Source organism: Lactuca saligna, chromosome 4, assembly GCF_052625555.1.
Source record: "Lactuca saligna cultivar CGN05327 chromosome 4, ASM5262555v1, whole genome shotgun sequence".
NCBI classification, from domain to species: domain Eukaryota; kingdom Viridiplantae; phylum Streptophyta; class Magnoliopsida; order Asterales; family Asteraceae; genus Lactuca; species Lactuca saligna.
The window spans coordinates 53976406-53995091 of NC_136420.1; the positions used below are offsets into that span (position 1 = coordinate 53976406).

At 33.0% G+C, this 18686-nt stretch overlaps 3 protein-coding genes across 5 annotated transcripts; all 3 read left to right on the top strand.

Moving 5' to 3' along the window:
* The first annotated feature begins 246 nt into the window (after positions 1–246).
* On the top strand, positions 247–2762 carry LOC145041888 (uncharacterized). 3 transcript variants are annotated; one of them, XM_078990104.1, is made up of 4 exons: positions 247–476; positions 619–825; positions 1420–1528; positions 1601–2762. In XM_078990104.1, the coding sequence occupies exons 3-4, from the start codon at positions 1422–1424 to the stop codon at positions 2517–2519; spliced, it is 1026 nt and encodes a 341-aa protein (XP_078846230.1). In that variant the 5' UTR covers positions 247–476; positions 619–825; positions 1420–1421; the 3' UTR covers positions 2520–2762. The 3 variants fall into 3 exon arrangements, with proteins under 3 accessions (XP_078846230.1, XP_078846227.1, XP_078846228.1); XM_078990101.1 differs by having other exon boundaries at positions 1367–2761; XM_078990102.1 differs by having other exon boundaries at positions 1420–2761.
* Positions 2763–7850: 5088 nt separating this feature from the next.
* On the top strand, positions 7851–9739 carry LOC145038509 (uncharacterized). Its single transcript, XM_078986844.1, has 2 exons — positions 7851–7956; positions 8644–9739. Exon 2 carries the CDS (start codon positions 8646–8648, stop codon positions 9714–9716), a length of 1071 nt encoding a protein of 356 aa, XP_078842970.1. The 5' UTR covers positions 7851–7956; positions 8644–8645; the 3' UTR covers positions 9717–9739.
* Positions 9740–11809: 2070 nt separating this feature from the next.
* LOC145038510 (uncharacterized) lies at positions 11810–13692 on the top strand. The gene is made up of 2 exons (XM_078986845.1): positions 11810–12000; positions 12589–13692. Exon 2 carries the CDS (start codon positions 12600–12602, stop codon positions 13659–13661), a length of 1062 nt encoding a protein of 353 aa, XP_078842971.1. The 5' UTR covers positions 11810–12000; positions 12589–12599; the 3' UTR covers positions 13662–13692.
* The last annotated feature ends 4994 nt before the right edge of the window (positions 13693–18686 follow it).

The following is an 18686-nucleotide window of genomic DNA, read 5'->3' on the forward strand; positions in this document are numbered from 1 at the left end:
AATTGGGCTTTTTATGGATACTGTCAAAATGCTCTTGGATTATTCAATTTTGCTCTTGGATTATTCAATCTTGGTTTATTCAATAAGTTTTTGGTTCTTAGACGCTGCTTTTGTTTTCAGGTTATAAAGTGTGAATTCTAAACATTTTTGGGTTAAAAGTGAATCAGGAAAGAGTTGGAGGACTGAAGCTGTCAAGTGGAGCAGTATTTTGAAGAAATACGCGTTGTTGTACGGGAGAATGGAAAATACACTGTAAAAATTGGAAGACACTTGCTAAATTCATATAATCTGAGTTCTTGGATCCTTTGATAAGAGTTTGTAATCTGAGTCCTTGATCCACAACTCTAACATTTGAGGGTTTTCTCTCTGATTGCCCTCTTTCGCTGTTCTTGCATTAAGATCAATCTTCTGGTTGTGTAATCTGAGTTCTTGGATCCTTTGATAAGAGGTGTTAGAAGTTGCTCTTGATTTAAGGCGTAAGTTTCTTGTCACGATACTGTTCTTGTATGGATTGTAGTTAGATTGTTTGTTTAGTTCTTAATCAATTGAGTTTTTGGTTGATTTTGTTAAACAAAAAGTTGATATTCAATTTGTTCCAATTATTTGGTTTGAAAACAGATACGCATTACGGCATTAGCAATTAACTTGTAGCGAATAGAACTAGAGGAGATATCGTCATCGAATCATGGGTTCAACAACATGGAAATTACTCGCAGCGATTGCTATCATGGAAGCAACAGTTATCTTGGAGTTTTATCTACCGATTAATTCTTAAACCTATAAACTCTAGCCGATTCTTCTAAATCGTTCACCACCTTCAATAAGGTAATTTTTTTGCCAGTTTTATTATTTCAATTTCACTTGGTTGATTACTTGATTATGTAAGTTTTAATTGTTTATATCTATGCGATTCAGTAGTCGCTTATAACTCTTCTTGAAATAATGATTTTCTGTTTTTGTAATGGAGTAAATCAGAGCTTAAATGTTTATTGATTTCTTGAAGTATGTTACTGTAGAAATTTGCACTTTGATCCATTTGATACGTGGGTTATTGGTATTTTCATTCTTGATTCTTTAATATCATTTGATTCGTGTTTTCTTTAGTCCTCTAATTTCTTCACAGCTTTATCTGCTTTTGTAATCGATTAATTGAGTTATTTAAGTCAAAAGCTGCTTTCGTTTACAAATTATGTAATTGAGTAATTGCCTTCACGCTCTTCTTTAAAAATATTTTCTAGTAAAAACAGTAACACTGCTTTCATTTTTTTTAATCTTTCCATCAATGTCACAAAAAGGTTGAATGGCGTGTGGGGTAGGATCCTTTTCATATTTCTACTTATTTTATCTTTTTCTTGCCACATTTTAGGTAGTGTTTGTGTATATGCATAGAAGTATGTATTTTACTTTTGCTAAGTATAGGAATGGCTAAGACAAGGAGTATGACCAGAAAGCAGAATCATGATGATGCATCATCATCTAGCAGGAAGAAGAGGTTCAAGACTTATGACCATGGTGGTGTGGCACCTTGGTTAGAACTTAACCATGATTTACTTTTTTTAGTTATGATGCAACTTGGAGTCATTGATTTTGTTGCATTCAGTGGAGTTTGCAAGTCATGGAGGTCACTCGCACTCGATAATAAGAAGATTTTTATGGCATCCAAACCACCGATGTTGATGTCCATCTCTGATCCTTCTTATAAGAAGAAAGAGTGCTACTGCTGTCTGGAGGACTTTGAAGGAAGAAAGTTCAAAACCATGATTCCCAATTCATCTGGAAGGACTTGTATCGGCTTAACTTGTGGCTACTTAATCTTGTTAGGGGAGGAAACCAAAGACTTGTGGCTTGTGAATCCTATCACAAGGCATCAACTTCATTTCCCATGTGTTCCTTTCAATGCCCCTCTTTTTCCAAATGGAGTCAAGGCTATCCTCGTCTTTTCACGTACAATAAATGGGTGGGTGTTTGATGTGTTAAATCAATCCCAGCGTGAAATATGCTTTTCTGTATCGGGTAAAGCTGTATGGAATCATGTCTCTACTTCCTACATCCTTGATTTACATGCTTTCAAGGGGAAGATATATACGATAGATGTGTATGGTGTTGTATGTGAAATGGTACTCACTCCAAACCCTAAATTGACATTACTCAAAATCAAGGATATGTTGAAGCCACAGTTTTTATATCCTGGGTTTGTAAGTTGGGATGAAAAACTTTATGTGATGGATATCTTTCTAGAATATTCTGACATGGTTCAGCTATTAGATCTTGATGAAATGAAATGGGTGACACAAAAAGAAAGGACAATTGGAGAACTTGCTTTCTTTCTTAGTGTGTGGAGGTATGATGCTGCTATTAAACCGGAGTCATGGGTTGACTCTGTTGACCCTCTGTTGAAATTTGAGAGATATGAACGCTTCATTGACACTAGTGATAAAAGTCGAAAACATAGGTTTTTTGCTGTAGACAAGTGGTACTTCCCAGATCGTTGTTTGAATGTTGATCATATAAATGAGTGATCATAGACTATAAACTCTTTTTTTTTTTTTTTTTTTTTTTTTTTGGTATTTGCTTATGTTGGGTTCTTTCAAGACATGCATGTTGTTGCAACTTATTGTATAAAAATAGACCATATCTCCCTTTTGTGTGTGTGAAATTCAAAAAGGTGGATATAAAACTTTCAAAATTCAAATTCACGATTGTCAGTTGACATATATTGACGAATGTAATCTTTCTATATCTTTAAAAGTATGTATTAATTGTAATATCACTTTAAAATTTTACTATTCTGTATATCCTACTTTAAACAAGCAAAAGGATTTTGATTTTATTCAGCAAATAAATGGTTGAATCTTAAATTATAGTTGTACAAGTAACTTTTTTTACATCTAGCTTATTTTTCAAGCTTTTTTATGTTGCCGTTTTTGGTAAGACAAAAAGTAGCTGATAAGCTAGCTTTTTGTAAAGCTACTTAGGCTATGTTTGGCGGACTAGCTGAAAAACTAACTGTTAGCTGAAAAGCTAGTTGATGGCTGAAAAACTAACTGTTAAATAAAAAGCTAGCTAATAGCTGAAAAACTAGCTGATAAAAAATAACGTTTGGTAAAACTAGCTGAAAAACTAGCTAAAATATATAAAATTACATAAAAGGACATGTAAGAATATGTGTTTCTATAATTAATTAAGGGGTGTCACTACAAATAAAATGTCATTTAACGGCACGCAAAAAGTGCCACTAAATACCTAAAAAAGTGCCACTAAAGGTCTCTTAGAGAATCAGCGACACAATTACAAAGTGCCACTAGAAGCGCTCCCACTAAAACCTTTTAGTGACGCTTTTCGATTTTGTCGCTGCAGTGTTTTAAGTCTTTAGTAACACTTTTTTATTTGTCACAGTAGAACAAAAATATTTTGTGGGATACATTTTGTGCCGGTAATTACTCGTGTCGTTCAAGAGTTTATTCCACTTTTAGTGGCACTTATTATTTGCTACGGTGCATGAAAATATTTTGTAACATTTTGTGTCATAAATATCCATACAATTCTAGAATTAATGTTACTTATATACACAATTTTTTGCTATAATATAAATTATAGAAACTTATTATATTGTCATCCATGGAAAATAAGAAAAACTCCATTGAATTAAATGTTTGCATAAATGTCAAATAAGTCTAAATGTGGAAGAAAGTACACACTAAACATAAAAATAACTAATAAAAGAAATAAAAAAAAACTTAAAACTTCATTATAGTGGAACTTATTCCCCAAACTTCATGCTAGTTTGAATCACCTCGTATTGGCTTTTTCTGGAATCAATACTTGTAACTTCCTTGTAACTTGCTGTCAAAAAATAAATAAAAACAATTCAAAATACAGTTAAATAAGTAACTACTCACATGGAGGGCTCATGTAGGAATCTGTGATTGAAATGACACCCCATTATTAGTAAATTTAATCATGAAGAACTTCATGGTCTTCTTATTTCTTACTTGTTACAACAATCAGGTTCTGAAACAACCTTCTACTTTTTTTCTTTGGCAATTGCTTTCTCGGAAAACGTCTATCTCTTCTTAAACCTCTTCCTACATAGAATCTACATTCAAGATTTAATTTTTTATTTTTCACTTTATGTCAACTACAAAAATCTAACCTTTCATCTGGCTCATTTACTACTTCCTCTTCTGGCTCTGATTTTGTAGTCAAACCAAGTAATTTGGTCAATAAAATCAACCAATCTTCATAGTGAAATTCAAATCAAGGTGAACCAGATGTGTTAGGCACCCTCTTTAGTCAGGTTAGTTTAGATAGGGGTAGTTTCGGAATCTAACAATTAGAGAGCATCTTATTAGTTCAGGAGAAATAGGGGCATTTTAGGCATTTTATGTTATTTAGTTTGTTAAGACAAATAGTTTAACCAATCTTCACAGTGAAATTCAAATCAAGGTGAACCACATGATACATACATCTTCATCAAAGTTACTATCAAAAACTTCTGTAACCTCTTTTTCTTCTACATAGTTTGTATCATCTTATTCCTAAAAAGAAAACATCCAAATCATGTAAACAAATTGTATAACCTAAAAGACACTTTACGAGTTTCTTGTAGTTAGTTAATTACATCTTTCAAAGGATCTTGGTTCCATGGCTCATCATCCTCTTCAATTTCCTCATTAAACAACTCGGTCATCCTAAAAAAAAAGTAATTAACATCCACAAGCATCTCTATAAAAACATCATCAATGATCTGTAATAATATACATGGACGAAATATTTTTCATTGCATTCTATATTTTTGTTATCACCTTTGGATTCAATTTCTAAATTCCTTTAGAGAATGTAAACGATTTAAGCAATAGGCAACTTTAAAGATTATGTAACAATCTAAGATAAGATTTAATGTTGATTAACAGTTGATGTCATTAGTGGCAGAAACTACTGAAAAAAATTAGTGAAATCAGTAAAAAAAACCCTAATTTAATATAGAAAATCCTCCAAGAGACCAAGACTCGCCATGACTAATGACTAATAGACAATTGACGCTAGGATACAATTCAAGCAAGAATGTTTCAACTTTATTCATCTAAAGCTATCGATCCATCAAATTTAGCCTAAAGGACATCAATAATCTAATAGAAACATCAACATACAAGTTGAGGTGAGAAAATAAATTGTATACCTGAGATATAAATTGAGAACAGAGAATTTAGGGCTAAAAATATCATGATATTGCTGAGATAGAGATTCAGGCCATATAATCGAATTTGTATTCATGTATGTGCCAATCAGTCATTAAATGGTCACAATAGGGTGTCGTCGACAAGAGCGTGCTGGAAAGGGCTTTGGTTGTCGGGAAGAGCACTTGAAATCAATGCCAATTACGAACAACGAATGAAATAATCTACAACCTTATGAACCCTAAGGAGGTTTGATTACCTGAAATTGACGACGATTACGTCGATAAAAAGAGATGGCGAAGTCGGGACAGATCAATTCGTCAGTGTGAAGAGAGGAAAGGTAAGCGTCGATGATTCTCGTCGCCGGGAAGAGTACACGAATGTGCATTCGTCATTGTAAAGTTACCTGAGAAATATATAAAGCGATTTAGATTTTTATCACTAAATAGTGATATATTAGTCGACTTTTTTACACAAATGAGTTGGACTGAGTTTTTTAGGGTATGTGCTGGTCTACTCAAGGGGTGTAAATGTATATTAAGATTTATCTACCAAGTGAAATCAACAGCTAGCTTTTCAGCCATCAGCTAGCTTTTCAGCCATCAGTTAGCTTTTCAGCTAACATCTAGCTTTTTCAGCTAGTCCGTCAAACATAACCTAAATTAGACATGTAGTCGTATTGAAGATTGCTCTAGCGACAAGAGAAAACAGAAAACGCAAAAGAAAGATACCCATTAGTCCCCTAATCATGGGGAACTTGTCGTCGTTTAGTTTGATTTTCCCTAGAGCTTTACCAAACATGGCACTTTGAGAACCCAGGCTGAATCATCTATTCTATCTTATAAGAAATAGAGTAAGGTTTTTTTTTTTTTTTTTCCCAAATATTTTCTCCCAATTTTTGGATAGAAGGGGAGGAAAAGGTTTCATAAAACTTTGTAACGATAAAAAAAACCTACGCTTATCTTACGAAGTACTTTAAATATGTTGGTGATTTAATATCATCAATATTATTTAAGTGTAATAAGATTAAATTTGTTGATCAAAAGTGATCTTGTTGAATATTGAACAAGTTAGGATGATGTAGGAGTGCATACTTGTTCAAGTTTTTCAAAATTCAAAGTACATTGTTATTTGGGGCGCGAAACCTCTAAATGAACAGGGGTATGGAGGCAGCGCCCGTTGGAGCGAGGTTCAAGGGATGGCAGCCCCTGCCACCTGGCAGGGTCCAAGGGGCAGAGCCCCTGGCTGGGGTCGAGTTGCTAGGTCAACATGAAAATATTTTATTTGGTTTATGTTGCTATATTAAAAAATGCATTAAAATCCAATTTTTTAAAAAGTCTACCCTTTTTTCCTAAAATCCGTTTTATGACAGGTTTGGTAGTTTTGATGACAGTTTGTAACTGTCTATTGACAATTTTCAAATAGGAATCATATAGCCGTTTTTGGTCATTTTCTGGTATATCTTCAAGAAGAACATTTTCACATACATTCTCTGATTTTGTTCTCTGAATTTCATCCAATTGAGTTTTCGATCTGTACCATCGAAATACTTCAATTTGATAGTGAATCACAATTTTCAGAGAATCCAAGCAATCTATTCATCTCCTATCTCTAACAAAATATATATAGGTATACACATACAACAACTAAAACTTACATATGCTTACATGTATAGTATTGCATCAGGCTCTCTTAAATCTACATATTTACAATCATAATGTTCCTGAATAATAATAATGTCAATTATATGTACCTTCTTTGTCCCTCAAGAATTGAACCATTTCATCTCAAGGGTTTCTTATAAAAAATACATCCACTAAGGTCTTTACTTCCAAAAAAAATGCCACTTTACCATTAAGATTTATGCACATTTTTGTTTTGAGATATTACGTAACCAAATTTAGGAACTCGGATTCCAATTCAATGTGAAGATTACACATCATAAATGCATGTGTTATATTATCTATACACAAACAGATATGTATTTTATATATATTGAAATCCATAAATTTCATTATCATGTTCGATTGTTCTCCAATTGTAAGTGTCAAGATTACGATTATGTAGCGTGAACTATAGGTGCACAAACTGGATTTTTATCCACACACAGCAATTTATGTTTAATATGATTTGTACAAATCTCTAAAACATAAATTTTGGTTTATGAAGAAAAAAAATAATGTACAAATCACTTCCCATATTTTAAGGTTTCTATTAATACTTTATTGTTTGTCAATTTTGTAACTTAGCAGCATCTTGTTAATTATTGTTTACTGGTTAATAGTTCATGGGCACATTAGTTGTTTAGTTAGATATTATAAATGATAAAAATATAAACATTTGCATACAAAAAAACTATATAAATCAATAATATGTGAAAAAAAAATCATTAATCATTTTATATTAGACAAAATTTGTCAAACATTAACAAACAACTTATTAATTAATTATATTTTAATATCATATAAACTAATTTAAATATTTATTTTATGTCAGTTAGTATTAAATACTTCTAAAATAGACAAAACATAAACTATTTTAAATAAATAATCCCAAAAATTAATGAACTTCGGCATTGATATACTAAAATATTTCAATTTTATGCAGGGCCGCCCAAAGGTTTTTATGTTTCACCACAAAATTGGGGCCCATTATCGATACGCATGACAGGAACTACTGAGCGATTGCTATGATTATGGAAGTAACGACTAACGAAAATCTCGAAGTTCTATTTCTAGATTCTATCCAATTCCCGAAATTGTTTACAGCCATCAATCGGGTAATTTTTTGTTTTATTTTGTCCACCTTCGCTTCGTTGATTACTTGATTATGTAGTTTAATTGTTTATATCTGTGATTCGAACTCGTTCATAGCTCTTCTTGAAGTGATGATTTTTCTGCTTTTGTAATTGAGTATATCAGGGCCTAAATGTTTATTAAGTTCTTGAAGTATGTTACTAACAAACGTATTATAGTTTTTCTGGTTAAGAGGTTAATTGATCCTTTAATTGCCCCTCATTTGATTCTCCACAGCTTTTTCTGCTATTGTAATTTAGTAATTGACTTGTAGGCTATAGCCAGTTGTATATTAGGAATTTAACCTTTTCTATTCAAAGCTAACTTTGCTTTTCGTTTACAAATTTTGTAATTGAGTAATTGTCTTAAAGTTTTTGTTTTCTAATAATGTCTGATAAAAAACAGTAAGATTGCTTTATTTCCTATTAAACTATTTCATCAATGTCACAGAAAAGGTTTAATTGGGTCATGACTCATAGCACAGATGATGATATGCAATAATATGCACATAGACAATGATTTTAATAAATTGGATTATCTAGGGTTTGTTTGAGTTTGGTATTTTTAAGGTTTTAAGTGTATGCTTGTCCTGTTTTCGTAACTCATATATCATATGTAGAATTCACATTTACCAAAATCTTGAATAGTTAAATTTTGTTTCGCAATTGTAGGAATGGCTAAGACAAGGAGTACGACTAGAAACCAGAATCATGATGATTCATCTAGCAGGAAGAAAAGGTTTAATACTTGTGACAATCATGGTGTGTCACATTGGTCAGATCTTAGCCATGATATGCTTTTTTTAGTTACAATGCAATTCGGAATCTTTGATTTTCTTTCATTCAGTGGAGTTTGTAAGTCATGGAGGTCATTTGCACTTTGTAACATGAAAAGGTTTATGGCATTGAAACCACCCATGTTGATGTGGATCTCTAATGATGCAAATATGAAAGAGTGCTACTTCTACCTAAAGGATTTTAAAGGAGAAAAGCGCAAAACCCTACTTCCCCATTCCACTGACACTAAATGTATCGGATTAACTTGTGGTTACTTGGTGATGTTATCTTTGAAAACCAACGATTACTGGCTTGTGAATCCTATCACGAGGCATGAACTTCATTTCCCTGCTGTCCCCTGTTCGCCAAATCTTAATCCATTCAGAGCTATCCTGATCTTTTCACCTTCCCTATCTGGGTGGTTGTTTGTTCTTATTCAGAGATTCTCCCGTTTAATATGGTTTTCAATAGTGGGTACAGATGCATGGAATCATGTCTCCTGTGCTATCCCCATTATTGATTTACATGTTTTCCAAGGTAAGATGTATGCCCTAAACAAGTGGTGGGGTTTGTGTGAAATGAGACTTGGCTCAGAGCCCAAATTGACATTACTTGAAATCAAGAGTTTTCCAAAGAGACACTTCATCTATCCGTTGCTTGTAAGCTCGGATGAAAACCTTTATGTGGTGGATGGTTATAGTTTAAAAGTTCCGTTTGAGGAAATGGATTTTCGTGAAATGAAATGGGTTTCACTAAAAGAAAAGACAACAGAAAAATATGCTTTCTTTTGTAGCGATATGGCGTATGGGACTGATATAATACCAGAGTCATGGGCTGACTCTCTGTCACCATGCAAAAGATATGAGATCTTTCATAACATTACTGAGAAATGTCAAAAAGGTAGGTTCTTTTCTTCAAGCATGTGGTACTTCCCTAGTGATTGTTTGAGTATTAATCTTTATACGTGAGTCATAGACATGTTGAAGCACTATTTATCTCTGTTTTTATCTTTGCATCTTGCAACTTATTGTTTAATTACTTACGTTCTTGCTCCACCCTTTTGTTTCATGTGGGCACACCTATCATTTATATCTCCATTTGATGTGTGTGAAACGGTTGATTGAATACTTGCAAAGTTTAAATTTTAGATTGCAAGTCTTCTAATTAATATAAACAAAAATAGAAAAAAAATATATATATATTAGTAGTCCTATTTTAAATTGTGATTTGTGACCTTATCGAATTGATGTGTACCTCATGTATCGTGCATAGTTCAAATTCATTTTTATGGATATTTGATGGTCCTGCTCCTATTTTTATATTGACGAGAGTAGTAAATCTACATCTCATCTATAATTTTATTTTAGTAGGTTTAAATTTGTGCTAATTTCATTTTAAATGATTTAAAAATTAAGATGTAAACCCTAGTTTAAACCAGAGAAGAATTTTGATTTTATTTATCAAATAGATTGTACTGTTTAAACAAGAAGCTAAATCATTCCAAAACCATTCCAAACAAAGACATTTGAATTGTAGACATGAACAAACCCATTCCAAAGCATGAAGCCAAAGCATTCCAAACAAAAAAACATTTGGATTGTAGACACGAACAAAATTATTACAAAACATGAAGCTAAACCATTCCAAAAACAATGCACACAACACCCATACGAATCAATTTCTTTCTCCCTTCCAAAACTTTTCTAAGCAACAACTCAATGCATTTAACGAAAATGGCAATATACTTTAAAATTCAGTTCTCTTTGGTTTTGGAACCGAAAAAACGGTACCGATACAGCCACCATACCTTCCTATTTGATTTGACTAATTTACACACTTTAATTTAGTTTCTTGAAATTTCACAATAAATACTTCAAGCTAATTCATGTATATTTCTAAGGTTTGTAACACATGAAATATCTGAATGTGGATGTTGCTCTTTCCCACACATACTCTATCTTTTTTTTTCCTCTCTTTGTTTAGTGATTGCATTAATTCTTTCCTAATCGTCTTTTCTCCGATTATCATTGTGTTGGAAAAGGTTGCAACATCTTAATATTGAGAATATGCAATTTGCAACGATTGGAGTTGAAGAAGATGGCGATGCAATTACAAAAGTTTGTATTAATTTTAAATAACCTGATTTGTAAATGATTTATTTTGGGAGTGCAAGTTTAACATGCAAATTAACGTTTAGAATACAAATTTTGGGAGTAAAAAGTTTAACATGCAAAAGATTTATGTTTGGTTTGTATTTTGAATATATTAATGATTAATTTGGATTTTTATGATTTTCTATATATATTTTTAATTATTCAGCAAGTTGGTTCATATACAATATGTTTTATATTTTATAAAACATGAGCATAGCACCCAAGTAAAATAGTTCAGAATGGTAAAATGATCATTTTTATCATTCAATAAGGTCATTCGTATATCTAATGAAGCATCTTGTTTTATTTCATATGCACATTTATTCGGAACTTCCGCACCATTCATGTGTCTGCATGATTTGCATGATTCAAAAATAAGTTTGATCCTACGAAACAACCCTAGAGAGTATCATTGTGTACCACTAAACAATTTGTCTTTTTCAGCCTAATCCTTTTCGGATTAGTTTCGTTCTTTTTTCGTATGGCCATGCATGCGTCTTTTTTGGTTTGGTATTAGGGTTTTATCAGTTGTGTTTTTGTATTTCGAAGTGTTTTGGTTTTGGCTTCGAGTTTTTTCTATCATAAATATGTGGTTAACATCAAAATGATGGATTAATATTAGTGATTAACACCACAGGAGCATGGTCATAGGGGTCAGTCTTTTTTGAGTCCAAACTATGTTATCCTTATAGTGTATTGTCCCATTCAAAAATATTTAATTAACATACAAGTTATATCTATGTAAAATTTTAAAAGACTATTTATTTGTTTGTTTTTTATTTTGGACCGATTTCAAACGGTATTTTTTTTATATTTTTATTATTTTTTTTAGGACCGGTCCAATACAGGACCTGTTGAGGCTTTTTCGATCCTGTCTTATTTTAGAACTGATTCGGTTTCGTGTCCTTTTAGAGGAGAACTGGAGGCGATATCGTCGTCGGATTAGGGATAAGCAACACCAAAATTACTCGCAGCGATTGCTATCATTATAGAAGCAACGGTTATCTTGGAGCTCTAATTCAGTATTTATACCCATTAGTTCCTAAATTTATTAACTCAACTGATTCTGCTACCGAAACCATTCACAGCCGTCGATCAGGTAATTTTTTTTGTCGAATATTCGTACTTCAGTTTCATTATTACAAATTCGCTTGGTTGATTGGTTGATTACTTGATTCTCTACTGTTTTATTGTTTATATCTATGCGATTTAGTGCTCGTTCATTATCTTATTTAAGTAATGATTTTTCTGTTTTTGTAAGTCAAAGTTTTCATGTTTATTGATTTCTCAATTTGTTGGTTTCCGAATCTTATTCTATGCATTTTATCTCACGCTTTTTTATCAATTGATCATTTAGTTTTGGGTAAATTTGGTATTTGATTGACATGTCGGTTATTGGTTTCTTTATTTCTGTTTCTGAGTGTTATTTAATTCCTTATTTATTTATTTATTTATTTTTGAGTTGCTGCGGATAAAAGTATTTAGTATAGTTTTTCTAGTTCAAATGCTCCTGCTAATTCAATTCTTTATAGCTTTTCTGCTTTTGTAATTGAGTAATTGACTTAGCCAATTGTATATAAGGAATGTAAGTTTTTCAAGTCTTGTAATTTAGTAATTGTCTTCATAATCCTTATATCTTATGTGGAATTCGCATTTACCAAGATCCTAAATAGTTATTTTTCTTTAGTAAGTGTAGGAATGGCTAATGATGATGATGATGATGATGCATCAACATCTAGCAGGAAGAAGAGGATCAAGACTTGTGACAACAGTAGTGTGGGGCCTTGGTCAGAACTTAACCATGATGTGTTGTTTTCAGTTATGATGCAACTGAGTTTCGTTGATTTTGTTGCATTTAGTCGAGTTTGCAAGTCATGGAGGTCATTTGCACTGAGGAAGAGGTTTATGGCATCCAGACCACCCATGTCGATGTCCATCTCTGATCCTTCTTGTATGAATTCGTGCTACTGCCACCTGAAGGACTTTGATGGAAGAAACTTCAAAACCCTCCTTCTCCATTCTGCTGACACTAAATGTATTGGAATAACTTGTGGTTACTTGATCTTGTTAAGTTTTATAACCGATGACTACTGGCTTGTGAATCCTATCACAAGGCATGAACTATATTTCCCTGCTATCCCCATTATACAAAGTTTTGTTCTATTAAAGTGTATCCTTGTCTTCTCAAATATAATACATAGGTGGGTGTTTCTAGTTATAGATAAACTCTACTTCAATATATGGTTTTCAGTAGAGGGTAAAGGAGCATGGAATCATGTCTCCTCCACTTACCCCATCCTTGATTTACACGCTTTCAAGGGGAAGTTATATGCCCGAAGCAACACTTGGCGTGTGTATGAAATGAAACTCAATCCAAAGCCCAAATTGACATTACTCAAAATCAAGAATTTTCCAAAGTCAAAACTAGCGAATCCGGTTTTTGTAAGTTCAGATGAGAACCTTTATGTGATGGATCACGGTTTAAACGATCCGATTGAGGAACTAGATTTTGGCGTAATGAAATGGGTGTCACCAAAAGAAAAGACAATACGAGAATATTCATTTTTTTGTAGTGATTCGAAGTATGGTGTTGTATTTAACCCAGAGTTGTGGATTGGCCCTCGGTCACAGTTAAAAAGATATGATTGCTTCTGTCGTCACACTACTACTGATCTGAAATGTGCAAAAGGCATCTTGGTTTCTTCAAGGATGTGGTACTTCCCCCATAGGTGTTTGAATGTTGATATCATAGATGGTTGACTGATATACTTGTTACCACTCTTTAGTCTTTATCTTTGGTTTTATCTTTTGCATGTGTTGACTATTTCTAAGACATTGCGTCTTTCAAGTTATTATTTGAAAGTTAAGATGTATATACTACTATAAACAAGAGAAGGATTTTAATTTTATTTAGCAAACAAATTTACAATCTCAAATTTTGGTTGTACGACTAATTCTTTTGTTGCAAATTGCACTCATGTAGTGGTATTGAACAATATGCAAAACGATTTCTTGATGAAATTTCAAAAGTATTGTTAAGGCAAACAACATTACTGTAACCTTCTTATGGTATGCGTGTAAGGTTATGTTTTGGCTTGTCATATAAGGTTACGCAACATTAAATTAGTTATTCATAATTTGTTTCAGGTGAAGAACAAACATTCAAAATGCACAAATTAGGCAAAAATTCTTTAGGATGCAACATGAAGCCATTATATAGTGAGAAGCAACATACAAGCAAGCAATGACAGCAGATAGGATGAAAGTATCCTTTGATTATTTTTTGTTCTAATATATTGTAAACGATTTAAAAAACACATTTGATTAATTTTAAGTTGGTGAAACATAGAAAGTAAAAGAAGATACCGACTAAGCGAGTACTCCCTGAACTATGGGGAATTTGTAGTTAGAGATGCACATCGGAGGTCCTAGACCGGCATCGGGTTGGTTTCGAAATGGTCCGGTCTTTTTAGGACCGGTCACGAAACAATTATATATTTTTTCGGACAGGTACCGGACGGTCTGAAGCCTGGGTTTTTTTCGGTTCGGTCTAGTCTTGCGGTCTTTGCGTCTACACATTTTTCGGTTGGGTTTTGGTATTTTTCAGTTTTTTTCTTACGGTCTCGAGTTTTTTTGTAAATAAATGTCTGATTAACACCAGAATCAAACATTAAGGTGGTGTTTGTTTTTTTGGCGAAAAGTCTTTTTTGGCTTGTTATGTTTGTGGGCGGAAAGACTATTTGTTTTTCAGAAAAACATTTGAATTATAGAGATGAACAAACCCATTCGAAAGCAAGAAATTAAACCATTCCCAAAAAAAAAAAAAAAAAAAAAAACATTTGGGTTGTAGACACGAACAAAACTATTTCAAAACATTGTTGTAAATAATTGGCAAAACACAAAAAATAAGAACATGAAGAAACGATAATTATACTTATTACAACAAAGAAACTATCTCAAAACTTTGCTACAATATATTCTCTGTATATCTCTTTCCTAAATCGTTCATATCAAACTTTTTAGCCATTGCATGTTTGAACTTTGATATAATTTTGGTGCTTGATCCGATGATGACAAGATTGTAAACATATATTCCAACAATGATCAATACTTCTTCGATACATGGCTTGTTCTTGAATGCACATTTGGAACTTCACATTCTTTAGTATCCCATCAAGCTTCATATTCTATGTGCTAGGTGCTTGTCTTAAACCATATAAAGCTTTTATAAGCTTGTAAACCTATTTTGCACTTCCTTTTTCAAAGCCTTTTGGTTGATGGACATATACTTCTTCTTGTAGCTAACCATGTAAGAATGCAGATTTTACATCAAGATGATGTAATTCTCACCTTTTGAAGCTGCGAGAGCAATTAGTATTCGTATAGACTCGATGTGTGCAACTCGTGCAAATACCTCTTCAAAGTTAACGCATGGTTATTGTAGATATCCTTTTGCATAATTATTGACTTGTACTTACTTATTGATCCATTTGCGTCTCTCTTGAATTTAAACACCCACTTTAATCCAATAATGGTTGTGTAACTCGATTTTGGAACCAATTTCCACATTCAATGTTTTTTAATCGAGTAAATTTCTTCTTTCATTGCCTTCATTCACATTGGATTATCTTTGGCGTCTTGGTAATTTGATGACTCATCTTTATTAATTGCAAGTAATAGATCGAGATTTTCAGCATAAAAAATCATCTCGAAGTCATTATATCTCTGTGGTGTTCGACCCACCCGATTTGATCTTCACAATGTTTGAGGCTTATAATGCTCGACAACTTCATTGATTGTGGGATCCTGTTGCGAAATCACCTCACCACCGTCACTTTTGTCGTTATTACCACTTAATTTGACGCCACCTTGATGTGGTGTGTGAGTAAGTGGTCTGTCTCCGGTGTCAACGAGACTTGGCCAATGTACCCAAAACATTCCAGGATTCATTGTAGAATCTCCTTTTTCTTCCCAATTCCAACTTGAATTTTTGTCTCAAATAACGTCTCGTGACACTACAATTTTTTTGGTTACTGAATCATAGAGTCAATATGCTTTGGTTCCTGGTTCCATTCTAAAGTACACTAGCATGCCATAAGCGTCCTTTATTGCTAAGTTGGCTATGTAGACATACTAGTTTCCCAATTGTAATTTTAGCTTTGTAAAACCTATTTAGTGATCTCTTCACTTTGAATATGAGTGAGTTTTGACTATCATATAATAGTAAATAGTCGTTCTTCATGGTGACTTCACATTTGCTTTCCGTTGCATGGCCCAAACTTATTATCTTTACTTTAAGTTTTGGAATATAATAAACATCGGTAAGTAGTTCTTGTTTGCCACTTTCTCCTTCAAAGAGTATAGGCCATTTGCCTTGAATCTCGACCAATGGATCATCACCTAACTTGACTCTTCCTCCTATTCGTTTGTTGATTTCTGTGAAAAACGATAGGTTTCCCGTCATATGGTTACTAGCTCTATTATCTGGATACCACATGTCTATGTCAGTATCTTTTGATTCGTATCTACTTGGTATTACGCGATCTCCATTTAGGAGTACAGTTTCATAAAGAGTCTTGTACATAAACAAAGTGGTTCATGTTCTTCCCCTTCGGCCATATGAGCCTCGTTTTGTTTTGCTTTTCGTTTGGGACATTGTGAAGAAAAATGACCAAATTTATCACATCTATAACATTGTACTTTAGATCGGTCTTTATTCTTACCTTTTGATTTATCGAAGTTTTCGTTGATGGTGTAACGGAATGATTTTGCTATTGATGTGAATTATTATCGCAGCCTCCACCTCTATGACCAACATTCCCTGCTCCTCGGCTACCTCTTCCTCCTCGGTTCGAGTCCGAGCCGCAGTTTGATGTTTCGGTTTTGTGAAACATCAATTTTCTTTGATCACTCTCCGGTTCAACTTCACTAATGTGTTTTTCATAAGCTTTTAAATAATCGACTACATCTTTGAATCCAACTATTTTGAGATCGAGAACTTGTTCAATCGAAGCAACGATATGAATGCATCTTCTCGGCAAACTGGTAAGGAATTTCTTGATGAGTTTGCTTTCGCTTAGGGTTTCACTAAGGGATGCAAATTTCAATGAGATGTCTAGCAATTGGCTTGCAAATTAATCGTTAGTGCTTGATTCCTTCATCTGTAAGTTATCAAACTCGGTGATTAGAGTTTGTAACCGTGATTTTCTTACCCTATCTGTGGCAAGGCGACGAGTTTTAATGGCATCCCAAATATCACTCTAACTTTCAAAATAAGGTCTTCGGGAATTTCTTGGAAGAGAGCTGCAATAACGATGTTATCCTTCACCGGGTCATTTGCTCCTGGATCGAAGACATCCCAAAATTGATGTGCATTTGAGATCACCTTCAATGGATTGCCCATGTGGTGTAATTTGTTGCTGACAGCATCGAAACATGGAGCGACAATGATAGACCTTCATTTGTTATGGGCATTCTTGGATCCACTGGTACCGTCATGATTAGCAGATCACTCTGATATTATCTAGCTCTGATACTAATTATTGTAAATAATTGGCAAAATATGAAAATACAAACACAAAGAAACAAGAGTTATACTTATTATAACAACGAAACTATCTTAAAACTTTGCTACAATCAACTCTCTGTAACTCTGTTGTCTAAATAAAATATATATAGCTAACAGTAGAATCCTACTTGATTACAAATTGACGTAAATAAAACTTACTTGTTCCCAAAGCAACCAGTTTGCTTGAACTCTAAGCATCCTCTTAGAATTCCTTATTGCCCAAGGAATGATCCTCTTCCTACACCTCATCGTGTATGGAAGGGTAGTTTTGGAAATTGTCAATAAACATTTCAAAACATGAAGCTAAACCATTCCAAAAACTATGCACACAACACCCATACAGATTAATTTCTTTCTTCCTTCCAAAACTTTTCCAAGCAACAACTCAAGTCAATTCATGAAAATGGCAATGTACTTTGAAATTCGGTTCTCTTTGGTTTGGAACCAAAAATATGATATCGATACCAGTACCATACATTCCTATTTGATTTGGCTATCGGTCGCTGTAAATGAAGATTTGATTTTGGTTTTAGGTTCTGGAACCGATATCATCCCCATATCACACTTATTTATTCCAAAATCATTAGATAAAAATGTATTGTCAAATTTATCATGTCATTGTAATGGAGCCTATTTTAGTCAATAAAGTGATTTGACTAATTTGCAAATTTTATTTTCTTGACATTTCACTAAAAATCCTTCAAGCCAATTCATGTATATTTATAAGGTTTGTAAAACATGATGTAACACCTCGTTTAGTAGATAAATAAATAGATAAAGATTTATATATAAGAATAATAACTTAAATGCGAAATAATGTAGCAAGGAGTTAGTTTTGGAGTTAAGATGTAATTTCCGGACTAATTTGTGAAGAAATTTGATAGTTGGGGGTTGCTTAGTAAGTTACGGAGTTTAAAAAATAGTTTAATGGTTCAATATGACCAAATGACAAAGTGCATGATTCATCATTTATGATTTATCAATCCTACAATTTTTTTTTGCTAATTAGAAGGTAGTAAGATGTATTTTTAACTGAACTAATCAAGGTTCATTTATTGAAACTTACTTTGAAAATTGAATTAGCTTCAAGAACATATACCCCAATCTTTTCTATGATAACATAGATCAGAGGTAATGGTTCAAATAATAAGCTTTCTTCCTTTTAAAACAAAAACCCAGTTACAGACTTAACAGAAATCATGATTCAAGAAGCTATG